At 40.6% G+C, this 14,395-nt stretch overlaps 2 protein-coding genes across 3 annotated transcripts in view; both read left to right on the forward strand.

The window, feature by feature from the left end:
• Positions 1-9,444, forward strand: part of sema3fa (sema domain, immunoglobulin domain (Ig), short basic domain, secreted, (semaphorin) 3Fa) — a 49,443-nt gene extending 39,999 nt beyond the window's left edge. The window contains exons 11-19 of one of the 2 annotated variants that reach the window (XM_076110462.1): positions 3,753-3,822; positions 4,633-4,777; positions 4,929-5,151; positions 5,435-5,523; positions 5,674-5,715; positions 6,282-6,439; positions 6,593-6,660; positions 6,868-7,001; positions 7,128-9,444. In XM_076110462.1, coding sequence (XP_075966577.1) covers positions 3,753-3,822; positions 4,633-4,777; positions 4,929-5,151; positions 5,435-5,523; positions 5,674-5,715; positions 6,282-6,439; positions 6,593-6,660; positions 6,868-7,001; positions 7,128-7,556 — 1,358 coding nt within the window. In that variant the 3' untranslated portion in view covers positions 7,557-9,444. Of the gene's footprint in view, positions 1-3,752; positions 3,823-4,632; positions 4,778-4,928; positions 5,152-5,434; positions 5,524-5,673; positions 5,716-6,281; positions 6,440-6,576; positions 6,661-6,867; positions 7,002-7,127 lie in introns of both variants that reach the window. The other variant, XM_076110460.1, reaches the window with a different exon arrangement.
• A 150-nt stretch (positions 9,445-9,594) lies between these two features.
• On the forward strand, positions 9,595-14,389 carry gnat1 (guanine nucleotide binding protein (G protein), alpha transducing activity polypeptide 1). Its single transcript, XM_076110464.1, has 9 exons — positions 9,595-11,027; positions 12,003-12,045; positions 12,138-12,279; positions 12,364-12,521; positions 12,599-12,727; positions 12,842-12,971; positions 13,065-13,218; positions 13,318-13,534; positions 13,630-14,389. The coding sequence occupies exons 1-8, from the start codon at positions 10,922-10,924 to the stop codon at positions 13,506-13,508; spliced, it is 1,053 nt and encodes a 350-aa protein (XP_075966579.1). The 5' UTR covers positions 9,595-10,921; the 3' UTR covers positions 13,509-13,534; positions 13,630-14,389.
• Positions 14,390-14,395: the final 6 nt, after the last annotated feature.

The following is a 14,395-nucleotide window of genomic DNA, read 5'->3' on the forward strand; positions in this document are numbered from 1 at the left end:
GGCCATTCAAATCAAAGGGAAAAGGACAGATGCCACTAAGCAGCAGGCTTGTACTGAATACCAAGAAGAAAGAAAGCTCTGTCCAATCCATCGTACCCACAATTTATAATGCTTCCCTCGGGACGGCGCTTTAAACTGCCTCAAGTCGCCACAAATGTCTTCAAAAAAATCCTTTACCCAAAGCTTATCTAAATTACTATATACATAGTCAATCACACAGCTTTTGACTTAAAAGTGCACAATTTAAAATTCATAATGCACTGCTCACATACGGCAGTTACAGCTGATGACGCGGTCCATCCTGGACAGCATCGTTGCGTAAGCGTAGAGGTCGCCCTCCAGTTCCCACTCAGGTAAAGCGCTGTTAGTGCAGTCATTACTTTTGCAGTTGTTTGCACTAATAGCTGCGAGCGGCCGGCTCAGCATCTAGAGCCGTTTCGAGGCCATAGAAATGCTCCCAATCGCTTACTCAGCCCTTTAAATGTTGCCCTTGAGCACAACATTTAGATCACAGCTGACGGTCAGCAACATACACATACATGTACCCTTTTAAGAATATATTATTTTATTCCTATTTTGCCTATATATTGTGACGGTATTAAATAATTCACCCAGTAACTATGCACCCTGCACAGTTTTGAGTTAAATGTAGAGTAGCATCTCTTATTCCTGCTGGGATGAGGCTTTGCGAGTTGCAAATGTATGTTCTGCATTAAGAGCACTCGGTGTCAGTGACAGAAAAAGAGCTCCTCTGGCAGCGTTGCTGCAGTTATAGTCGTCTATCCACAGCACAGCAGGTCAGTTGTAGTTTTAGTGCAGACGAGCACTCGTGGTGAGGTCATTGTGAGTCCTGAGGTGCAGTGTAACATCCCACAGCTCTGTGGTCAGTCTTCCCACAACCACACAGACAGTCTGGTAGAAATGTATTCTGTCTCCAGTCCTGCTGGTCCTGATGGAGCCCAGCAGAGGCATCAGAGTGGTTGTATGAAGACTCGAGGGAGAGAGTGGAGTAGATTCAGATGGTGAGGCACAGTCAGGGTTAACAGAGGAGAAAGCATTCAGTGTTGTACCGAGGGAGAGGAGGAGTATAAAGACAGGGGAAAAGACACGCAGACGCTAGAGAGATGAAAATATCTGCCAGACAAAAATGAGAATACATGTGTGGGCGATAAAGTTTTATTGCCTTTTCTGAGATATAATTATGAAGGGAAACATTGTTTTTTCACTGAGTTATGTTTCACCGTAGTCCACAAATCCCAAAACCCTTTTATTATCTATATGAAGACATAGGTCCTTCCTGTTTGGGTTTCAGTTTTCTCTGTCATTTTTCTTAGTGGACATTTCACCAACATATTTTAGGAGCACATCCTAAGGGTGGGTGTCAAGGAGGTAATGATACGCTATCTGTAGTGATTTGACAGGGAATATTTACGGGATGGAAGATGAACTGAGTGCGTCATACACTTTCTCTTGTTTCTACTTAAAAAATGCAAACTTTAAAGCAACCGGAGATGTTTCTCTGCTAATGTGATGTTGAGAGCGTCTCAAAGGCTGTTTCTGATCTGACACATCAGCAACTAAAGTTGCAATGACCCAACTTGTTCTAGTTCTCTGCTGATTTATTTCTTTTCTCTTTCAATGTGCTCGTCCTGCAGCCAAGAGGTCTGTGAAACTGGCGTCGGATGGGTTATGAATTTCTTCTTTGTCTGCCAAAAGTACATTTTTGCTTTAGTGTGCAGCCATTACCTTCCATTTGCATACATTGGCATGTAAGGAGGTCTTTTTCTGAAATTATTTCAAACTCATGATCAAAAGAGTTTGATTTTGCAACTTTGCACATTCGGAAATGTTGTTTTAACTCAAGTCTTGTGAATTTAAGCTTGTTTTGTTTTGTGCACACTAGATAAAGCAAAGGCCATAAGGATCAAATCATGTGTTGTCACATTTCACCCTCAATTCTACATGCATAATTGTGGCTTAACATTTTGTTCTTTCACTTCATGCTTCTCATGTTGATTCAGGTGATATTTGAGAGATACATCTGAATGGACGGCTCTACTGACTGTGTTGTGGCAGATGAATGTCTTGCCTCTAGCTTAATGGATAACAATGAAAGAGATCTCAGCTTGTAAAACAGAGGATGGGATTTCATGCCCCTTAACTGTAATTGGTATTTTCTAAATACTTTTGACTGTAGGTTATTGTTGTCCTTCTCTTTTCAAGGCAATTTTAAACCGTTCCACTAGTTTCCAATTGATGCACAGCATTAAGTGGACTCGTGTGTTCAACTGCAGATGAAGTGTTATTCTACTCAACCTGTCTACTTTAAATGTATTCCAGTTTCCTTCTATACTGTTTTTCCTTGCACTTTTCTCTCATTAAGCCATCAAGAGGATACGCAGGGTTCACAACAGCCTCACCCCCGCAGTCGTTGGATGCATATGGCTCCTATTAAAGTCATGTTTCACCAGAGATCTCTATTTCACTTGTATTCCACGCTGAGACTCAAGAAGTGTAGTTTAAGCTTTGGAAGATTTTGGATTCAGGATCTCATTGAGGCTCTCGTAACCGCAATTCATGAGGTCTCCCTTTGCCTCCCACTCCTAGGAAGCAAAAAGTCTCCATATGTTACAATTACAATTATTTTGGGTTGGAACCAAGTGGAATCAAGCCTTGGGATGATTTGACACAAGACACAGACTCTAATATTTACTTAATTAATTTAATAAACTTGTACTTCACTACATTTCAGAGGGACATATTGTGTTTATTACTATTCTTTTGATTTTACAAACAACAACATGTGAAAAGCTTGTTTAGTACAATGCATAGTTAGAAATTAAAGCAGTTGCTCTCTTGGCTGTGGCTCCTGGCAATATGTTTCAGGCTTGTATGAGAGAGTGATTTCCCCTTTAAATGTCAGTTTCATTTGAATAATTGTTTGAGGCCCAAAAAAGGTCAAATTATCCAATATTTCACAAAAACAGCAAAGGGGCCAAAATATGTAGATGTTTTTGTAGCTGAATTTCTTTCTTTTCTTCTTCTTTTTCTCTATATTACCTGTTTTCATCTCACAACCCTTCAGATTTATCTTATGGCCTTTTGGTGGGAGACTGACCTCTGGGTCGGGAACCACTGGACTAAACCACCCCACAGTAAAGTAATTAAATGTAGCTACAAATATCTACCAACAACTGCACTGATTCATCAGTATCCACAATCTAACAATGCCAGGTATAGTAATGTGTGCATCACAGGCACAAAGAGTAGTTTTACTTTTGATACTTCAGTTCCCTTTTGCTAATAATAATTCTGTACTTTTACTTAAAGTTACAATCTTGAAGATCTCTTTGGCAGCACCTATGGCGATAAGTGTTAATTGCAAGATGAGTTTTTAGATGTCAGATCTAAGAGATCCAAACGGTGTCTTGCCGACCACCCACTGCTGGGTGATGGGAAACGCATCACAAACACCGCTTGTCGCCACAGACACCCAGTCCGTAAAATTGCAAATGCAAGGGCTTTCCCCAGTGCGCCATAGGCTCAATCACCATTGTGTTACCTCATTTGTTTATTTAAATGAGAATCTTAAAGATTATTTAAGTACAATTTTGAATGCAGGGCTTTTACTTGTAATTGATTGTTTTCTGATTGTCAATGTACTTTCACTTAAGGATCTGAGTACTTTCACCGCTGCTTTTCATGGTTTGTGACTGTGACTAATTACTATAAATGATGTCTTTATCTTTTAGGGGATGTGTATATCCAGCCAACTCAAGACACCAAAAATCCTGTCATCTATGGCGTCTTCTCAGTTTCAGGGTGAGTGGCTGACGGCTCTCTCAAACTCTCCAACTTTCATGCAGTTTGGAGGGAAAGTGTATTTTGGTTTCCTCCTGCGGTTTTTTGTTCATTTTCCGTCAGCCTGAAGTTGTCAGCGCTCCCTCTGATATTGAAATGCTGTGTTGCGTATGGCCTGTCAGATTCAGGCTACAAAGACAAAGGCTGTGAATCTGGAGCCCAGAGGGAGTCGCGCTCGTCTGAGAGACTGCGTGAGCCTAAAGTTCCTCGTAGGTCAGGCTTGATAGCAAGTTGTCATTCAACACACACAGCATTAAAATTCAAGGAAACCCAACCAGACATAAATTGAGATTCTGTCTGTGCTCAGGCAGGGAGAGGAGCGCACAGTCATAATAAACATGTCTTGATTAATGTATTTGAGAAACAAATACTGTTATTGTTCCATCCTCCCCTCAGGCATCAGGCACGTTTAAACCCAGCTGATAAAAACACATGCAGCGCTAATGATAGATCCCCATGACAGGAGTTACAAACATGGTACACCCACCACACAGCAGCAAGCAGCCTGAGCTCTGGCGATTCACTGCAGTATGTGGGTGTTTGTATGTCAGTGTGTCAGACAGCTTGACTCTAGTTGAATCGGTTTAAGTGTGTTTGTGCGTCATTATGTTTCATTTCGTTTCTGTAAGAGGCCAGAGTACGTGGGAAGGAAGTCGATTCTACCAGCCGCACAGAGCACCCCGTAGTAATTATCTCAGGGAGTGAGTTCATCTGTATCCCTCTAGCCGCTTTCTCTGTGTGTTCATCCTCTTTTCTCCTGCCTTCCTCCAGAGCTGTGTTCAAAGGCTCGGCGGTGTGCGTCTACTCCATGGCTGACATCCGTATGGTCTTCAACGGGCCTTTTGCCCACAAGGAGGGGCCCAACTACCAGTGGGTGGCGTACACTGGGAAGATCCCTTACCCACGACCTGGCACTGTGAGTTATAAACAGTAAACTATCATGAATACACATGCCTCCTCCCATTAAACACTAAATTGTGTGTCGTCCTTTTATAAGAAGTTTTTACTGCATAAGGAATTTGGTAAATTGCAGGGTTCACAGTCCTACTTTTTTTTTTCATCAACAGTGTCCTGGAGGCACTTTCACCCCCAACATGAAATCCACAAAGGATTACCCAGACGAGGTAATCAACTTCATGAGAAACCACCCCACCATGCACAATGCTGTATACCCGGTGCACAAGCGCCCCCTGGTGGTCAGAAACAACGTGGACTATGAGTTCACCACAATTGCAGTGGACCAAGTGACAGCTGCTGATGGGAGCTACGAAGTGCTCTTCCTGGGCACAGGTCGGTGATCTAAGCCCTTAATTGACATTATGTGCTGATTGTCTAGTCATCTAATAGTCAGTTTTAAGTTCAGTAACTCTAACCTTGGCTCTCTCTGGCAGGTTCACACATAAGCAGCACAAACCTGCTTTGCTTTTTAATCATAGATAGGTTCAATTTAGGGAGTTCTCAAACCAGTTTTCTCTTAAACAGACATCTGAGTAGATGGATGAAATGAGTGCAACCTAAGCTAAGGCTCAACACATCAACAGGGTTGCGGTTGAGCTTCTATCATGTTTTACAGATCGGGGGACAATCCAGAAAGTGATTGTCCTGCCCAGAGACGACTTACAGACAGAGGAGTTGGTCTTAGAGGAAGTAGAAGTCTTCAAGGTCAGTCTTCTGAACTTATTCAATTTGCTTCTTCTCTCTCCGTCCTCGGTCTCTGTCCTCTGCCATTGTTTGTTATCTGAGACATAAAAATAAGACACAAAATATTTCTTGTCTGCTCATTTAAAGCTGTCATTAACTGTGTTACTGCAGGTTCCCACGGCAATTACCACCATGAAGATTTCATCAAAACGGGTATGTTGTTTGAAGTGGCTTTGACCAAAATGAAAATTATATAATGTTGGTAAAAAATTGTCATCATTTACAACACAATGTGGTAATGCTTTACTTTACAGTTCTCATAGTTTCAGTGAATTCATAGGAAGGTTCTTGGAAAGGTCTGACATTTGGAGCTTATTATATGGAAAATGGACACAGTGTTAAAATGATTTACAGGTTACCATTTCAATTATGCTTCGGCGTAGAAGTGGCGTTGAGCGGGCGTTTTTAAGTCAGTGCACAGCTGAATGTGCGTAAAATGTGGAATTTATCTTAAGGGAAAAATACTGTACATATAACCCGGAGAGCAATGTTTCCAATGATGCACTACATTTTTCAGGAAAATCAACTACTGCTTATAAATTCAACACAAGTAACTAATGTCCTAAAACTTCTAGTTCCTTGCTTTTCCTTGCTTTTAATTTTTCTAGGAAAGCATTAAGACATTCCAAACCTGTATATTAAAGTAGTATCCAAACAGTTTATATCTGATTTTATTTTATGATCTTTACCTCTTTTTTTTAATTTAATTTTTTTAACAGCAACAACTGTATGTGGGATCGGTCTTGGGGGTGACCCACCTGGCTCTCCATCGCTGTGATGTGTACGGTGAGGTCTGCGCTGACTGCTGTCTGGCCAGAGACCCGTACTGCGCCTGGGATGGCAAATCCTGCTCCAGATACTCTTCCTCACAGAAGAGGTGAGAATTAAGACAGTATACACTGGCATGCATTGGGTACGGTACTTGTTTGTGTCTGTTTAGAAGAATTTGATTCTTACTTTAGCACGTAATGTTTTCAAAATATGTTGAAGTAAAGCTTTTTATTTTTGATTGTTGATCTGACCCCTCTAGACGGAGCCGTCGGCAGGATGTCAAGTATGGCAACCCGATCCGCCAATGCAGAGGTTATAACTCCAACAGTGAGTATTAGGACAACTGTGCATTAAGCCCAGACAGTACACACACAATTTGGGAACAAACATGAAAAATGGAAATAGTCATTTTGTTGAAATTATTATTTTACCTCTGGCTAGTTATTCTAATTCATTTCTTACCATCCATCCATCTATTTCATATAATTTCTCAGTAAATAATGCATCAAATATATTCTACATATTGTTTTATAGCCAATAAGAATACTCTGGAGACAGTTCAGTATGGGGTGGAGGGCAGCACTACGTTCCTGGAGTGCCAGGCCAGGACTCCTCATGTGTCTCTCAAGTGGCACCTGCAAAAGGAAAACAGTGACAGGAGAAGAGAGGTGAGCAAAGCTTTAACTGTAAAGCAGTTACGTTGTTTCAAATGAATGAATACTGTTTAAATTTAACTTTTAACATCTTCAAAATTACAGTTTTTGAATTGTCCTCTTAACTGCCCTTCTTTCCAGATTCGCTCAGAGGGCCGCGTCCTAAAAACAGAACAAGGTCTTTTGATCCGCTCACTACAGTCCTCTGACAGCGGCATCTACCTGTGCACATCCACAGAGAAAAACTTCAAGCACACGCTCGTCAAACTGCAGCTTGTGGTCCTTTCCAGTCGCACGGTCAACAGCGTGTTGGTGGAAACGGGCAATCCGGCCCTCCCTCCACTGCAGTCCAGTGCCTGGACTCCGAGCGCCGGTCAGTATAAAGACCTGCTGACCATCCTAAGCCAGCCGGAGATGGGCCTGATCAACCAGTACTGCCAGGATTACTGGCAGCTTGGAGACGTCAGCCCCGGGGACAACAAAGCCAAAAGCCTGAAGGAGCTGAAAGAACAGAAGAAGCCTCGCAACCGTCGGCATCATGATGAGGAAACAACTCCCGCTGAGACATGAAGAGCTGGACATACACCTCATCACACTCCCCCAGTCTACCTTTCCACACCACCTCCTAACACTGCAACCCTCCATTCAGGGGAATGACTCCAGTTAGAAAGATGAAATTATCTTAATGGACAAGACAGATACTGCAACCAAAAAAAGCAACAGCATCAAACAGTTTTTATGTAACTGTTGGAAAAAAAACACAATATTTATTGTAGGTTGTAAAAAGTAATTCTTTGTACCTACCTAGAAAACATGTTTTTTTGTGAATAGGTAAATTTGTGCAAATATTGTTGTATTATTGTTAGTGTTTATTACAATGTGTTATTATGTTGAGAATATCTTTATGTTTGGTGTTTTTGAGAAACTGCAACAATAACCGAGGACTTTGGGAGTATTCACAGATGGACATGTACTCAGAAAACTGTTACAGGCGACCATGTTGGATCACTTGACTGCTGGCAGTATTCAGTGTCTAAGCTGGAAGTCGAACGCTGGTTCAGAGAAATTCTCGAAATTCCCTAAACTTCCTCACCAGAACTCTCTACTGTATATCGGACAGTTTTGTTTCACTGCAAGATACGAGCTGTTGACAGAATGATCGCGTCATTTCTTGGGACACAGAAGAATAAAAGAAATGCCAACAGACTGCAAGCCGTGACAACATATCACCGTCAAACAGTCGCACGTTTAACGAAAGGCCCTCTGTGGCAGGTAAGACGCCTCTCCTTTAAAGTTTGTGGTCCAGCCTGGCCTCAAGTAATGATGTTACATCAACCACCCAAACTCTTCCAAAATCCGTTGCTGCCAAGTGTTTTGTTTATATGTGAATAACACATCTCAATGTTGTATCCTTAACAAACGTGATCTTTGTAATAAGCTGTGTTTTGGGGGAAAAGGGTCCTTTAACGGCACAAAAGTTGAAAATATAACATTGCCTTCTCTTTTCTCTTTTGAGATGAGAAATTCCAGCAGGCAGCTATATGTGAGTTTGTGACAGTTTGTGATTTAAAAAAAAAAAAAAAAAACATAAGACACAAAGCACCTTCTGTTGCCAAATCGGTAATCTTGATAAAACTGTAGATACTTCACATGTATCTGTGCCATATGCAGTATGTTCATATAAGGCAGAGCATGTAGTTTGTATGCTCAAAGGTTTTTTTGGCTCTCAATGAATCTAAAGGTTGCATTCCTGCCAGTTTCATGCTAAATATTGGTTTCTCTAAGTGAATAGTTATCATTAATCATGTAAATGGTCTACGCTTCTATTAACTTACAGCCACAAATGGTTCTGTATTTTCTATAGCAGCTGGTTAACAACAGTCTGCTACGTTTGTCAATCCAATGCAGTGCTATGCTGCTATCGTATGTGCCACATACGTCGTATAAAAGTTCCATACAGTGAAACAAAAGTCACAACCACGAACACGCTGATCACCACTAAACCTGAAGAGAAACATGTACCAAAATCTTCAGAAGGTGGCTTTTCATTGTGCATGGCATGTACAGTGTAATGTATATGGTATTTGTCTAAAATGCTACGTTACTGTGGATGTCAGTGAATGTCTTTCTCGTTGTGGGAATATGAAAATACTATCCGTGCAAGAAAGATGCTGAAAGTACAGAAAGGTCAGATTGTGCTTTTAGATTTCAATCTCTCTCTTTCTCTCGCTCTCTGTCTGTATGTCTCTTGTTTTCTCTTTTTTCTCAAATTTGCATTTTCAAACATGTGCATCTATTTTACTTTCTCTGTTTGGCAGACTTTGCTCTGGGTCATTGAGGTAAATTAGTGTATGATATAATGCACAGTTGGTGTTATTGTAATGTTAAAAAAAATACCATCTTTTCTTCCTCATCAATGTTGCTGACTAATAAATTAAAGCTCTATATTTTATAATAACAGAGATTCTGTTCTCTTTGCTACATAGTCTGAAGGGTTTGTTATGTAATATGTAACACACTGACTTCAGTGCTGTTTGTGTTACTGATCCACAGTGTTGGAGGAAGCAAACAGACCCTCTACTACAGTAGAAGTAGCATTACCACACTGTAAATACCCCATTACAAGTAAATGTCTTGCATTGCTACTTTATTTAAATAAAAGTATATAATTAATCAGCTAAATGTACTTGATTATCAAAGGTAAAAGTACACAATGCTGGAAAAATGGCTCATTTGAGTGATATACTATCCCATATTAGATCTTTTTTTTTTATATTACAAACTTAGCTGATTAAGATAAAGTTGTTATTAAAACTTATATTCATTGTTCTATAACATTTGATCATGTTTTATAAACTCATCTGTTTTCTATTTGTACAGTAACCTACAGCTGTCATATTGACCTGAGGAAATGTAATGGACTATAAGTATAAAGTGACATGAAATGGAAATATTCAAGAAAAGTGCTCAAGTATTTGAGTAAATGTACTTAGTTACATTCCACCACCTGCTAATGACTCAGGAAGACTAAGGAAGGGAGTGTGGTAAAGTTAAAGTGATATATTCTCAGAGCGTTTACAACAGACTAACGGTAAAGTTGCTGTAAGTGTTAGACAAACGTGCAATGCTAGCATACAGTTACTGCACACACATACATACATAATTGAAAGTGAGTAGATTAGGATCCTTAACCAGCTTCAGATTGAGGTCAATGAGATCTGTCAGGTGAAACTGCAAAGCTCTTTAAGCACTTCAGAGCTCACCCTTCAGTCTGCAGTATCTTATGAGAAATGTCAGTTTGTCTTCCTTAATTTTGGGACTGGCAGGTGAGGTCTTGGTTATTTATCTCAGTGACCCCATTTTGCTGAGTGCATTCTTCTGTTTTAACCACCCTATTTGACCTCTTTGCAAAAGTGGGAATAAGTGTGGTCTTACGTTTACTCCCACTTCTGGTTTAATTTTATTTTGGTGCTGATGTGAGATGAATCTAGTTTGAATAACTGAGTTCCCAGCCACAGGCACACTCAACGCTCAGGACCAAGTTATTTAGCTTCACATGCTTCTCTTTTAAAGGCACCCACGAACAGCATAGAGAGATAAGCACTTGAGCCGATGTTCATCTTCCGCTGAGCGCAGCAAAGTCCCCCTAAATGTTAGATCACGCCTGCACTGATGTATGTCCGCTTCTCCTCACACCTTTGGCTCTGCCCTAAAACAATCCTGTCCTTGTGCTCCATTGGCCCTCCTCAGTCAGGTGGGCAAAGGATGCCCAAAATCCTCTCCTAAGACAGGAAAATACTCAAACATTCTCCAGTGTTTGCTGCGGCGCAGTTGACGGCACCGGTCAGGAAGGAGGGCGATCAGCTAGGACTTACTTCCATTTTTCCTGACACTTGGCTTTTGAGCAGAGGGGCCCAAGCCGGGAAAGAAGTAGGATGGGGGCCGGAGCGAGCGCCGAGGAGAAACACTCCAGAGAGCTGGAGAAGAAGATGAAAGAGGATGCCGACATTGATGCGAGAACCGTCAAGCTACTGCTGCTAGGTAAAGACGGTCAAGTTGGATACAATAACGGGAAACTTGGGTAACCCCCATGGTGGCACATATTTAAGGGCCTCATAAGGCCCCATGGTGAGGCTATACTTGACCTTAAATCCAGTCTATGGGACATAATTGTAGCTGGTGCATTACTTTGTCTCTTGTAAAATATTGGTATACTCTTTATTTCTAAATTATCAACACAGACGGATCTTGTGTGACGTAACTGTGTTATGGATGGACCATTTTAATCTGAACAACCTTTAAAATGTACTTAATTTTATAGTTTAAAACCCCTTAAAAAGTTTGTTTATATTAACCGTGATGAAAACAAAAAGCATGTATGAGTAAAGTAAAGGCTTAATTACCTGTGTCATTGAATTAGACACTTTAATAATCACTCAACTCAATCCCTTGTTAATCCTGAAACAACGGGTCCTCCAACACAAAGGGCTTAACCCTGAAGGACACGGATACGCTACTGCCCAACACAACCAGGGCCTGTGGCTGTAGCATTCAGATACAATAACCTGAATAGATCACAGGCACTATGTAATTAGTCAATAGAGGGGGGAGATTAGTATGTTCTTTTAATAAAAAATAAAAAATGTTTACACCCAAATGTCTTGGTATTTTATAAAATTATCTGTTGGGTTGTTACAGATTGTTTCACACTCAGCTTAATCATCTCCCAATGACAATGTAGGTCAGGGCCAGGGAAAGTTCCACCTGACATCAGCTTTGAACAAGATTAGACCTGAAGTAAGAAGTATTATGACCTGTTGCGATCCTCTATGCCATGTGCCTGCAGTTAATATCATTAATATAACACACAACGTAAATGAAAGCACCAAAACTATAGTCATATTTTTTCGAAATCCATATAAATGTGGACCATTTTGAAATAAAGTTTGGAATAAAAGCATAGATGTATTATTTATTGCAAATAACAAGATTTAATGTTTTTCTACTTGCATATAGGCGCTGGAGAATCAGGCAAAAGCACTATTGTCAAACAGATGAAGTAAGATATTTGACTTTTGCACCAAAGCAGTGTCTCATTTCCTGTCCAACAGACAGTAAATCACATACTAATGCTGTATTTTCCCCAATCAGAATTATCCACAAAGATGGTTACTCACTTGAAGAATGCTTGGAGTTCATTGTCATCATCTACAGCAACACCCTGCAGTCCATGATGGCCATTGTGAAGGCTATGAACACATTCAATATTAACTTTGGCCACGCTGATCAGCAGGTAACAGCTGAGAAAGACTTCAATGTGTTTCGCATAATTTGATTTCAGTTTATGTGAACCTGTCCACTTGCATCTGCCCTGCAGGATGATGCCAGGAAACTCATGCATCTTGCAGACACCATTGAGGAAGGCAGCATGCCTAAAGAGTTGGCGGACATCATTGTGCGCCTGTGGAAGGACTCTGGCATACAAGTGTGCTTTGACAGGGCCTCAGAGTACCAACTCAACGATTCTGCAGGATAGTAAGAAATCACACAAGCTGAGATTCAAAATGGTCCCATTTTTGTTTGTTATTGAATGACTTTTATCTTCCCCTCAGCTACCTGAATGACTTGGAGCGACTGGTCACGCCAGGCTACGTGCCCACTGAGCAGGATGTTCTGCGATCAAGAGTGAAGACCACTGGTATCATCGAGACACAGTTTTCCTTAAAAGATCTCCATTTCAGGTCAATCAGTGCAGTATTTCTCAACAGAATGTTACCAAGTTACCAATAATTCATCATCGGTGCTGCCACTGTGCTGCCTTGCGAGATAAAATGTATGCTTCTGTTTCCGTGCAGAATGTTTGATGTGGGTGGCCAAAGGTCAGAGAGGAAGAAGTGGATCCATTGTTTTGAAGGTGTGACTTGTATCATCTTCATTGCTGCTTTGAGCGCCTACGACATGGTGCTGGTGGAGGATGATGAAGTGGTATGATAACAGTATTCTATACAATCTGTCTCTTTTCTTTTTTTGGACAGTCAATAGCAAAGAAATTGTAAAATCACAAATCCTTTCTTTCAGAATCGAATGCACGAGAGTCTGCACTTGTTCAACAGTATCTGCAACCACCGCTACTTCGCCGCCACCTCCATTGTGCTCTTCCTCAACAAGAAAGATGTGTTCGTTGAGAAGATCAAGAAGGCTCATCTCAGCATGTGCTTCCCTGAATACGATGGTGAGGTTCATCAAAACACATACTGTAATTTGTCCTCACATTTGAGGACTTTAAAAAAACGGTTTAATGTACCTCTTCATCTTGATTTCTTTCGCAAAGGCCCGAATACTTATGAGGACGCTGGTATCTATATCAAAATGCAGTTCTTGGACCTGAACTTGCGCCGAGACATCAAAGAAATCTACTCTCACATGACCTGTGCCACAGACACAGAGAACGTCAAGTTTGTGTTTGACGCCGTAACAGATATCATCATCAAAGAAAACCTGAAAGACTGCGGTCTTTTCTAAGAGCAGTGATGAGAAACCCAACGAAGGTGAGTAAAGTTTGCACTGTATTGTAATGATGATTCAGATTAAAACTTATAAAGTTTATAAAACCAGTTTATGAACCTTTCTTTTTATTTTACAGGGTGATGTTGTAGCCCTGTCACATTCCACAAATCCCCTCTCAATTCAAACTGAGGACCGAAGATGAAAACTATCCCCTCAAACCAACGAACACAAAAAAAAAATTAAAAAAAACTGAGACCAGAAGACACCTCTTCAGTCAGAAAATCCTGTGCAGATTTCAGAGGAGTTGAGTGTTAGTCAAGCTACCTTTTCTCATGAGTCTCTTGAACTCATCTTTTGGAGGGCTATGCAATCTGTAGTTAAGACATCAAACGCTTCAGGTGAGGAGTGATTTCTTCTCACATGGACTAATGTGAATAGATGTCAGGCTAATGCATCTTTGCTCAACTAACTGGTCAGTATACAGCCAAAAAGCAAACGAGAGGACCTCACCACCTGCAGATGCACTTAAACCTGTTAGAGATTTTAAAGAAATTGTCACTAGAAATGGCTTTTATGTACAGAAACTCTGCAGCGCAATTTGAGACACAATTCAAACAGTTAAGAAACGGAATTTTTAAGATTTAGAAAATGTCACTTTTTGCCATAGTTGAAAAGGTCCAGTGTAAATAATTAAACTGTTTTCTATTGGACAGTTCCTGAAGTGTGGCGATACCCTGTGGATCTGTAACACGGTAGAGTGATAGATGAACTTTAACTAAAGGCATTTGAGCCAACTATCCTGTACAGAAACAAATATTTGTAAACCTTGACTAAACATATTAAAGCTTCTGTAGAAAACTGAGTACTTTCCCATTTTTCACCAATAAAAAAAACAACACAGC

Source organism: Anarhichas minor, unplaced genomic scaffold (assembly GCF_050575085.1).
Source record: "Anarhichas minor isolate MPS153535 unplaced genomic scaffold, ASM5057508v1 ptg000043l, whole genome shotgun sequence".
Taxonomy (NCBI): domain Eukaryota; kingdom Metazoa; phylum Chordata; class Actinopteri; order Perciformes; family Anarhichadidae; genus Anarhichas; species Anarhichas minor.